At 39.6% G+C, this 11,824-nt stretch overlaps 1 protein-coding gene across 3 annotated transcripts in view; it reads right to left on the minus strand.

Moving 5' to 3' along the window:
* Window positions 1-9,791, minus strand: part of ptpn13 (protein tyrosine phosphatase non-receptor type 13) — a 46,824-nt gene extending 37,033 nt beyond the window's left edge. For 2 of the 3 annotated variants that reach the window (XM_086188491.1, XM_086188490.1), the window contains exons 1-2: window positions 9,373-9,791; window positions 317-436 (exon numbers count right to left, since the gene is read on the minus strand). In XM_086188491.1, coding sequence (XP_086044617.1) covers window positions 317-431 — 115 coding nt within the window. In that variant the 5' untranslated portion in view covers window positions 432-436; window positions 9,373-9,791. The remainder of the gene's footprint in view (window positions 1-316; window positions 437-9,372) is intronic. The other variant, XM_086188492.1, reaches the window with a different exon arrangement.
* Window positions 9,792-11,824: the final 2,033 nt, after the last annotated feature.

The raw sequence follows: 11,824 nt of genomic DNA on the forward strand, positions 1-11,824 counted from the left end.
TGCTGAAACTAATATGATTGGCCTCTGGGAACACATTTACATAGAAGGGATATGCAAATAATAAAGTATGTACTTCTCAGAAATAATCAATTCAGGCAACTGGACTCACCTCTTGTAAGTGAAGGTCACTTACAAGAGGTGAGTCCAGTTGCCTAAATTGATTATTTCTTAGAATTACGATGACCTGGATGACTGAGAATATACACAAATACAATAAAGCATGTAATTAAATAAACAGGGAACTGTGATTTCTATGTGTGTGTATGCAATAATGTTCCAGAAACATCTTTTCAGACCTGATTCCACACATTCTTACCTTTGTGAAAGAGTTCTTGGAGGCTCTCTGCACTCTGGCTGAGCACTGCCCAGACCTCCTCCTCCTGGAGTGGACCTCCCCGTACCTCCAAGGCTTCTGCCAGAGACACATGCATCTTCCCTGTGCAAGCAAAGAAGCGGGACCACATGATAAGTGCTTTACAACATAGAATCGGAAATACACACACACTCACGTTCCAAAATAAGCTCTACACCATAATTTAGTGCCAAGAGAGCAGGCTTTTCTTGACCTTTACCATATAAAAGGAATGGCTACAGAAAAATGCACTGCTTCTGCAAATATCATCTAATGTGTGCCAGTCCCAGCCCTGTAAATGGCAACATCACCAATATCTCAACAGCATATCAAAATACTCATTGTTTTTGTGGGTTAATTTTAATTTGTGTAATAGAGAATTGTTATCATCTTGACCATCCAGACAGAAGACAAAGAAGCCCAGGTTGCCATATGACTGCAATATTCTCAAGAATCAATGTATTAAATACTGTCTGTGATTCACGTTATCTTATACTCTTCAGCTGAGGAGGTAGCACAAGCACATGATACGCACAAGTAGAATCAGACAGACACACACCCTGCTCTGCTAAAGAGGCAGTTTGTCACTTTGGGCCCACAATTTTACTGGAAAACAGCTGCATCGAACTTACATGAAATTTGAAATGTAAAATAATTGCTTTTTATGCAACTTTAAAACTGCTTTGGACACATAAGGAAGAACAACTTGTGCTTCCTGAACAAATGACATCATAAAATTATAACTAGGGCAGTACAAGCAAGGAAGTTTATATGTCCTTGAGAGGAGCAGTTCAACATCAATAAATACAGCATTTGGTGGACAGCTTATCACCTTGTCAAGGAGCTGATCAAACCAACACTCGTGTGGTTAATTTTTGGTAAGAACAGGATTTGACCCAACTACCAGCTCGTGTAGCCAAGGCGCTCTTACAAGATGGGATGTGGAATAGCCAACAAACACGAAACAGCTTGTCCTGTAGAAGATGTACCAAAAAAACAAAACAAAACAAAAACCCAGTAGAAATACAAGCTACTCCAGAAGAGAAGACAGGGCTTTATGTACTGTCTTATTACCACAGCAGCCCAATAAACAAAGTCACTGTTCTCATGTGGTTTTTAGAAATGCATTTTATGTCATTTGAACTTTTCTCTGAGTAAAACAAACAAACAAACAAACAAACAAACCAGAGGAAAAACTCAAACCTTGCAAAATAAATACATTCAAACCAAGGGCAACAAAATATGGCTGTGGAAGTATGTGTAATCATTTCTGAAGGCTGGCAGGGGGCAACAAAAAAGGCATCTGATTATATGGAAGTCTATACATGCCCCTAATTCTCACTTGATTTATTACCTTAGTAAATGCTTTCCTCATTAATTTATGATCTCAATCCCTAGATTTGAGTGTTTTCCTAAATAAAATACTCATCATTTTATAAATGATGGTACTGTTTAGAGGCAAATAAATGATAAGAAATATGCTTCAGGGTGTGGTAGCAGCACTTTCACTGTGTTCTTTCAGTTAATGAAAGTTAATTGTAACAATGTGGTCCCCTCCCTTGCTTCTGAGAAAGAAAAAGACCAAAGTGCAAAGCATTTACTCAGTATATCACTACTTCTTATACATATGACCCACAATGATTTCAGAGCTGAACATTTCATGATGCAAATGAAAGCAAAACGAGAAGCCCTGGTTAGGAAATACTACATCTAGGTAAACAATAACTGTTAGCACTTATGGTGCATAAAGTTCTCAAGGTGGAGAACCATCCAGAAACTCAAAATTTAAATGTCCTGCCAGGTACAGTCTTGTTTTTAAATTGACAAAAACGGGTCTGACTTGACACACCATCAGCATTATCATCATCATTTCGCAATACTGCAGTGCCAGGATGAAACATCTGCAAACACGGTGAGTGTTCTGGACTTTATTTCACAACAATCTAATGAACAGATGAAAATTAAATGATGAATAAAATACAGACACAAGCTTTGAAGATTCAAAGCTTTTTGGAGCCATTGTGTAGTATGTGCTGTGAAAATACAGGTCGGTATAACTTGGCGGCATATAGGGTTCAGAGTGACTATCAAAATTATCAACAAAAAATTAAAAGGAGATAAATTAATACAAACAGATATCACTGAGGTATAAAAATGCTGAAGTGTGTGGATGTGATGATATTTCTGTATACAAAAAAGGAAAATGTACAAGGAAATCAAACTAAACAAACCAATATTATGCACACATGAAAATGTGCCAGCTGGGCAATGCAAAGGACTCACAGCAGCCCATCATGTGCCGGAGAAGATGGAGTATGGATTAACTTCCATCAATAAAAACCTATCTGAAAACTGCGCTCAACCAAAGTCAGTAATGGGCTCCTAGACACAGGCATGCAGGCAGGCAGGCAGGTGCACCCTGCAGACTCAGCCTTCCACAAAGAATTTTCACAGCAAGCAGCGTGACGCAGACATGGGCAAATCACTTCTGAAAAGCAACTTTCAAGATTTCGCAATGCAACTCCGGGCATTTGCCCAACAGACACCTGCTGTAGTGACTAAAGCAGTGGTTCAGCTATTTAAGTCAGTCTGGTGAGCCAGTAAATTAGTTTTTTCCCAGATCTTCTGAGAAAAAGGTAGCAAATTGTCTTCATGCCAAAATTCTGAAATTGCACTTGTTTTTCTCAGGTATTTCAGATGCATACAAAATATGCTGAATGTCACAGCAACTTAATGTGTAGCAACAGGTCTGCTTGTCAATTTGTTGAGAGACAAACACACTCGGACTACCGAGACAACAAGGCTGTCTCAGCAACTGCATGTAAATGTAGGGGAGCAGGGGTCAGCCCTGAAGCCAGCAACAACTTTGACCCCGGCTCACTTAAGGTGGATCAACCTTTAAAGGTGGTCCAGGTTCTCATTTAAGCGCCCGCTCCTTATATATTTTCCCTCACATATGCGGCTCTGTCTGGGGGCCTAAATGAGGCTCCCCACAACCCAACTGCCACACTTTGTTTTGAAAGTCATTCTCCATCTTTTTTCAAACAGTCAATCGACAACAAACGGAGTTAATAAACACACCTGTATAACCAGAGAAGTCACCCATTTCTACACCGGTGGCATCAACCAGTGTAGAAGTGTCAACTGGTAACCAGCTCCACCTCCTGAGGAAGCGCCTCAGAATTGCCTGAATATGGAATTTAGTGAATTATTCCACAATGGAAGTACTTCAGTTGTCACTGACATCACGCTGTCTTGTAAATGCAGGTATACTCGGGTTGTCGGCACAATCGTAACAGAAATGAAAAAACTGCTGATGAAGCCTGTTTTTATAACACTTGCAAAACATTTTTGTGTAGTCCAAATCCATTTCTAGATTATAGAGAAGTTCAACTCCACATCAAATCAACTTGTAACAGTTACATAATCACGTTGCTGAAGCAAAAAATGTGCATAAATATGGTTGCAGTGTTCCAAAGACACAGATATTCTCCTCTAGGCTGTCACTGTATTTAGGACTGCTAGACAGCGTTAAGAGGTAGCTTGTCAGGTCAAACAACTTTTCCAGGAAGAAACACCTTACCTTGCGCTAGTCACTAAGTGTCATACTGGTCTTTCACAACTGACTATTACACGTACTCAAAAACTGCGGGTCCAGATTGAAGGTCCCAGTAATGACATCTAGCCCAGGCACGAGGGATGTCACAATACAAGAAGTCTTTTCATCTCATGTTAAAACATGTTTCCCAGTTTCCCCCGTCATCCAGTCAAAATCATGTGTTTTACTTTAAATCACGTCACCGCAGAGTGGCACTCCGCCAGTTCTCACGTTGTCATATCCGAATGTGCCAGCGTCCAGTATTTTACAACTTCTATCGGCTGAAACGTTCAAATTCACCAATTATTAGTGTTTTACTGCCCAACTTCACCTATTTCCCAGGAAATCTTAAATCCTTGAAACATTCCATGTGACTGCACATGTTGCATCAGAAATGCTCTATATTCATATATGATAATAATATATTAAAGTGCTAGAAAGTAAACATACAGGTCAAGCTAGCCTTTTAGTCCCTTCCTCTGTGTTTTTCTTGATCTTTGCCAGAAAAATATTTACGGCTGTAATCTCCCAGTCGACTGGCCGATTTATTAGTCAATACATTCTGGTTTGACCAAAATTCTGATTGGTCGATTTTTTGTCACGTTAATTTCATCAGGAGGAAAGTACCAAGTGCTAATGGGGGTGTTTTCAAAGCACCCCTGTTTCACAGATTACAATCTATCTTTGAACACCCCCCTTGTTTTTGCTATTTTGGACTAGCCCGACCCGCTAGAGACACAGACTGAAGAGTACTAGAAGGCCAACGTCTGGTGGTTTGATGAATGTCTATTTAATTTTGACACTTTCATTTAAAGTCAGTCCTCGTCCACCATGTCAAAGACATCTGCAGTGTGGCAGCATTTCATGAAAATAGATAATGGAAAAAAAGTCGAATGCAAAGTTTGCAAACAACAGTTTTCATATCACAGCTCCACTACAAACACGACGGCGTATCACCCAGAAACGGTAAGCTAACTTGTCCACCTTAGGTTGCACCGTCAGTTTTGAGTACATGAACATATCAGAATTGATATTTCAATGTTTTAGTCTAATAATTGTTTTTGTTTTAGTTGTAAAAATTCTTACAATGGACTTGCCTTTTGTGTTTAAGAGTAAAGTTTTAAGTTAAAAGTCTATCTGTGTCTCAGCCGCGATGCTGAGCTCCTCCGTTCAGTCTCGCTCTGCGCGCAGGACAAATGATAGCGTCGGTCAATTATTATAACGTGATAAAAACAATTGTCTAAATATTCCTCAACAGGTTTTCTGCTGATAGTTGACACAGTATATTTTTCATATATAAAATTAGTCAATTTTTAGTCCAAATTTGGGGACTTCATTTGACCAAGAATTTCTTTGGTTGATTACAGCCCTAAAAATATTCTGACAGTTGTGATACCGAATGACAAACTGAATTTTTAACCAACAAAACAATGTTTACTTGACTGAACAAAAACTACATAGGTGCACTGACAGCTTCTTTGTTGTTTTGAACATTTTGCATGGAGTTGGGCAAACCAAAACTATACATAGCACGAGAAAGTATATTTGTACTTTCTTGCTTTTACACAGGTTTGAATATAATCAAAGCTTTGGGACGAGAAATGAGGTGTCATTTCAAAGCAAGTAAAATTAACCCTCACTCCTGGTTTCATTGTGTTCCAGACTACATAACACTAGATTTGATCAGATTCATCATTTATATTAAATCTGTCCTTCCGTGGGAAAAAAACAGCCTATATCACAGTGATTCCCTAGGTAAATTTTTTTGTAGAGACACGAATGAGGTTAACAACAAAGATACCCAAACCTGATGTGTCAGGCAGCATATTACCATGTCCTGTGGTGTCGCTATATTTGCAGTTTTGCTTTCTGCAAAACTTGGGGGTTGGTATTACCCATGACCCCATCTGGTAATGTTTTTAATGCATTCTTCATTTATTCACAGAAGTTAAAATTTAACAAGAGATAACCACTTAAGCTAAAAACGGTTTGGCTCAGCACTTATAAAAGCAGCAAAGTGTCTGGTTTGTTATGTCTAACATTATGAGATTTTCCTAAGCACACTGCTTATTCATAAACTCTTGGCATAAACAAGAGCCTCATTAGTGCTAGACTTTCATTTCAGCGAGGAATAAGTGACAGAACTTTCCTTCTATTAAGTGCAGAGAAGAGAGCTAATGAGTAAGCATGTCACAGACCTACATGTTTATGCAGGAATGCAAGTTAACCATTCTGGACCATGGGAGGTGTGAAGTATGAGGCAAGTGGGTTACTACCCATCTTGCTCATTACCCATGAGAATGGTGAGAGCGGGTGCTGTGAAGGCTGATTGTTTTGTGACCCTTGTTATTTCAACAGAGACCTACAGTGGAATGTTTTTTGTCCACACTGAGGCGACTGAGCAGGCCAGCTCCACTCTCATTGGACTGCAGTCCTGCTCATTATTGAAGGGGGCTTTGGAGGCAGCGGCCCAAAATAGTGAGAGCAGACAGCCTTCACCACTTCAATGCCTCATTTTCTTTCTCTCTTTCACACAATTGGGAGGGTTATTCCCAGGTATTCCCATGTATAGAGTGCCAGAATGATGACGTATTTTTCTAGGCCAAGTTAACACCGCAATGGGTTACCTTGACCAAAATCCAGTGGGATTTTTACATTGTATTTTAGATGTTAGCAGGAGGAAAACAAAAGTTTATGAGACTACAGTCTGAAACACCAAAAAGACAATCTTGAGTTAATGATCATGGTTCTGAATTGGAGCAGGCACAGCGGCTGGGTTTCCATCCCCTGTCTTTATGGTCATTTTGAAGTATCCCAAGAGTAAAGCGGACTGGAAATGCCAAAATTTTGAGAAAAAAAGAAAAGAAGAAGAACTATGACTGCCAGAGGTGTTTTTTTGATATGCAAAAAACTAGTTAATACGTACATCGGGCAACAGAAACCCTTTGGCAGAATAGGGTCTGACATAGTGACCAATGAAGCACCTATCTAGGTTTAATTTCATTTTCTCATCGCACAACAATGTAGCCCTTGCTTAATCGCCTTAGAAACAGAGACAGTGTCACTGTTTCAAAACCCTACTATTCCCTGCTGATGTACTTCCTCATCTTCAGTGAGTTCCAGGTGCTTACGTCTTATTCAGACAAATAATCTTGATAGATGAACACCACTTTTGTGACTTTTGAGGCATAAATGCAACAACCACTCGCACAAAGCTAACATTACGCTGTAAACCAACTACACAGCGGATGCATGACTTCAGCTTCCCCACAACTAGCTTCACACTTGCTTCTGTTTTCCAGGTGATGCCGTTTAATGTCCGCAACAAACTCTGCACTCTCGTTTAGTCACTTCTTGCCGACCGCCACTTTTAAAATACATAAAAGTTTTCGAAACTCACGACTTTGGTACTTGCAGGCATATTTTCTGCCATCGGACAAAACGTTCAAATCACAGAACTTATTTCAGCAGGCATATTTCAGGAATTTAACCAAAAACTCATTTAAAAAATATTCACTGAACCAGATGTTCAGATACTACCCTTTTTTGTTTGTTTGTTTTAAGACACATTGAAACACTACAGCAACAAAGAGGAACCTACATGAGGCTTACTCTGCTGCTTTCAAATATTTGAAAATCTTGGCCAGAGTCACAAGGACTTTAAAGGACCTAATCCTAGAAACGTGATAGTGTTCTTTACTCTGCACTTAGGTGAAGCTTTTCCTTTCCTCCCACTTTCCTGTCTGTGACACAACTACTACCCACGAAGGGATCTGAAAACAATCCATGGAGAAGAAAAAAAAAAAAACACTCAGCTGTGTAACCCATACCAGAAAAAGGTACGGATAATTTCTGCTGCATGATTTCATGGTTCATTCCTCTACAATTGCCAGGAAAGAATATCAAGGATATATTTTCAACATTTTCTTATCCCAAATCTATTGCTGGCCATCTGCACTGTCAAACCCATAAGAACACACCAGATTCCAATCCTATTTTCAAAAACACAACTCCTTACATAAGATATAAGAAGAAATGTGTTCATATCCGCCAAACATTAGATTTGTGGTCTCAGCTGGCAAACACATTTGGCATAGAAGGCAATGAGAAAAGGTACTCTCTGCACAAATGTTGAGGTGAAAATCTTTCTGAGGTCATTCATGCCAGGAAAATCAATCAACAAAACTGAACCTCTTTTCCCAGAATCATATTGTATTATGCAGGCTGCACGTACAAGCATCAAATTCAAAACACACACAATGAATAGGAACGGAATGTCTTTTAAAGATGAACGATGATGTCAAGGCTTGGTGCTTTTTCAAAATGCTTGTGGCAAACCATAACATATGGACCGCATGCTTTTAAACTGAAATCATGCAAAAATGAAGAACTTTAAAATGCTTGGTGTGTTTCTCCTGACTGCATAATGTGTGACACAAGTTGAGCTGTCTTACTAAAGTCAGCACTAAACAAAGAAAACAGTAGTGGGAATGGGAGAACAGTAGTGACTCACCTAAATAAAGGGAAATCCCAGTGGTTGGCTTTCATTAATCATAACCCACTTACTATTTCAACACCTGACTTTTCCAAATGATCACGCAGAAACATGACCCAGAACTAATGATGGTCGCACTAGTTACAGACCTCTCACCAATAACCAACCCTGGATGTTGGGGACTTATTTTCACAGTGCAGAGTCTTGACTAGACTGATGCTGGGCCGTACTTTTCATTTTGGTCTTAACCTCATCCGCTCCATTCCTGTTAATCACAGGGTTGCTAGGAGTACCGTGACATGCAAAGCATGGTTTTGTAAAAAAAAAAAAAAAAAAACCTTCCTCCACCTCCTCCTCCCAACACCCACAGGAACCCAACCCACCCATTGGCTAATTTCTTCCTCTCCTATGATAATGACGATGCTGTGTACATCATAACCACTCAAGATGTTCATCATGCACAAACTCACTCCACTTTAGTTCTGCATGAAATACTCCTGGTGACCTTTGGCTTTCAGTAATTTACTATGGGGATGGAGGGGGGTGGGGGGGGGGCAAGCCCAATAAAAGCTTCAGCATGTTTTGACATATTATGTCTGGTATTTTGAGGATTTTCACCGTGTAAACCTGTTAATGTTCTATAAAGTTGCTGGAAGTGGTTAGCTAGTTACTCGAGCTTCCTTCATGTCAAACAGCCAAACCTAAGTCTTCAGACATTAGCGTGACCAGCACTGTTGTGACTTTGACACAAAAATTCATCTAAAACGTCCCAAATTGCCGCTTTACTTGCATAAAAGTCACGCTAGCTAACATTTTTTGTTTTCAGCTAGGAGGCATCGGTGTGTCAGCCTCGTCTTCCCCGGGGGGAGCTGCCAACAGTCAAGTTAGCAACATCACATTTTTAGTGGATAAATCATAGAAACTTACCGAAAAAGAAGAGCTATAAAAGCACTCGGAGGTTTAATGTTCGTATTCCGGCGAGGCTATGAGTGCGCACACAAGCGGGACCAGACGCCATCCCATCCACAAAGCAACATCTTGGGTAAGTTAGTTGGCGAGGCAGGCAGGCAACAGGTTTACCTTTCCGCGGCGCATTCAGCGATTAAGATCCGCTACACTGTGAGTGTTGTCCCCCCCCCCTCCCCCCGAGCTGCCTCGGCTACAAAACACACAAATCTTCTCTTCCGAAACGGCTTAGAAGTCGTGTTTGATAGCCACTAGTACTCGGCATTTACACTCTTCAAGCCAGCCAAGTTACCATAACTGCCGAAGAGCGGGATAACCCCTCCCTCTGCCCAGCTAGCGTGGGCTGACTGGGAGTAACCAGACACCTTACTACCGCCGTCCATTGGCTCTCTTCTAGGGGACTGTCATTTAACCGTTTCCATAGTAACACACAACTGGGAGAGAAGATCAAGAAGGACGTGTCTAGCAATGACATGTTTTTTGAATAACGCCAGATAGTTACTTTGGTTTCTATATCACACAAACAAACAAACAAAAATGGAATGTAGAGAAATAACTGCAATTTTAAAAAAGAAGTGTAATTGCAAGCTAAATTTAGTCTCAGTGTCTAAAACTTATGTGACAAAAATTCAAAACTTTTGTTTTTGATAATCCAACTCTAATTTTCTATGTCAACAAAACTGTATCTGAAATCAAGAAAAAATAATTAACACTGCAATTAAGAAATATATAAATGCAGGTAAAATACATTTCTGAATGCCACACTTTCATGTTCAAATCCAAAACTTAACATTACAGTCTCCAATCGTATCCAAAACTCTTGTTGGAAATCATTCTTTTTTATATATTATAATGTTTTTTAAAATGTATTTTTGAATATTTTATACCATTTTTTCCTTTCCATATTAGTCTTGGATGTAAATGAATAATGAAAACAATAATTGAATTCAGTGGTGAAGCATGCTGTCGTGTGAGTTGAAAATTATCCTATCCAATAAGATCCAAAAGACTCAAATGTCTCTCCCTGTACAGTAGCTCTGCCAAATCTGATCTAACCCATCCAACAGTCCCTTTATAATCGCTCCCAATAAAGTACATTAAAAAGTGTTTCTGGCTGATAGAAGACAAAGAGTCCAGCTGTTGTTTCTTTTTTCTCAGAAATGATGCACCCTTCCTGCAAATGATAACAGATATAGGAAGCTGTCAGAATGTTTTCTGTATCATGTGATGTGTCTGGGATCCTGCTTTGGCAAAACTTTAGTGATTCCCACAACATCAAAGTTACTTGGGAGTCAATCTTAGCAGCCAGGAAACAATTCACTGCTGAGTACTTCCTTCCTCCCCCATTTACGCTCTGTCTCCCGCCATCTAGTGGCCTTTAATCGTCATTACACCCAGTTCAAGATAAATGGCGCCTGTGGTGACAGGGTTATACCTCCGCCTGCCCGTGCCTGCCAGTGCTATAAAGCGTGATTATTATCTCCAACGTGGAATGATGAAGCTCTTTCTTTGGTGACGGCTGATATTAATGCTCTTGAGTTTCAGGAAATTAAGCCATTGGATATCAAGTTCGCCTCATATTTACATATCCGTACTTTACCTCTTAAAAAAGGTTTTACCTTTGAATGCAATCATTTCTTTTGGCGATTTGAAACAAACCTAGAATTTTGCAAACATCAATCACAGTTTAGTAAAAAAAACAAAAAAACAAAAAAACTTTTTACTTATCCGACATCTAGTTTTTCCACCAAAAGCTTTAAGGTGCAAATTTTTATCCCTCTGTAAAGCAGGTTATTTTTGACGCCCTTGGTTCTAATTAAGAAGTGGTTTTTTTTAGTTTTTTTTTTTTAAAGCAGACCATGAGTCTGTTAGTTAATGTAATGAAAGACGGATAATCCTTTTGGGCCCCGAGGCACAGATGTTCCCTCGGCACTGGATTGCCAGGTACTTAATCAGGTAGTCAGTGGCGTCTGACAGAATGAAAAATGGATTAAAATTTGTACTTTTGGGCTTCTTTTGGCAGAAGTGCATTCAAAATGTGAGCAAATGTCATGTTTTCAGTGGATGTTTTTAGCATATTACTAAATCTGAGCTTCTATAAAGTGTCAGTGAATATGTCCAAAGACACCAGGCTTGATTAGTTGCTCCACTGATGGATTTATTCAGACACAAAGAAGGATAGTGACTGTGTTTTGCGTCTGGCATAACTGCACTGTCAGTAGATGAGGATAACTGGACAAAACACAGTCAAAGTTATTACCTCAGAAAAGTGAATGGAGCAGAATAATTAAAGTTTTATTTTTAACCTGCCTGCTGTTTTCCAGGTCATTACATTTCCAAGGAAAAGAGTTGAGGACTGAGATGAGTCACTGGGTGGTTGTATGAGTGCTGTCTTCACTCTGTGGCATTTACT

Source organism: Aulostomus chinensis, chromosome 19 (genome assembly GCF_037954235.1).
Source record: "Aulostomus chinensis isolate RoL2024-O1b breed Wild chromosome 19, RoL_Achi_v1.0, whole genome shotgun sequence".
NCBI lineage: Eukaryota > Metazoa > Chordata > Actinopteri > Syngnathiformes > Aulostomidae > Aulostomus > Aulostomus chinensis.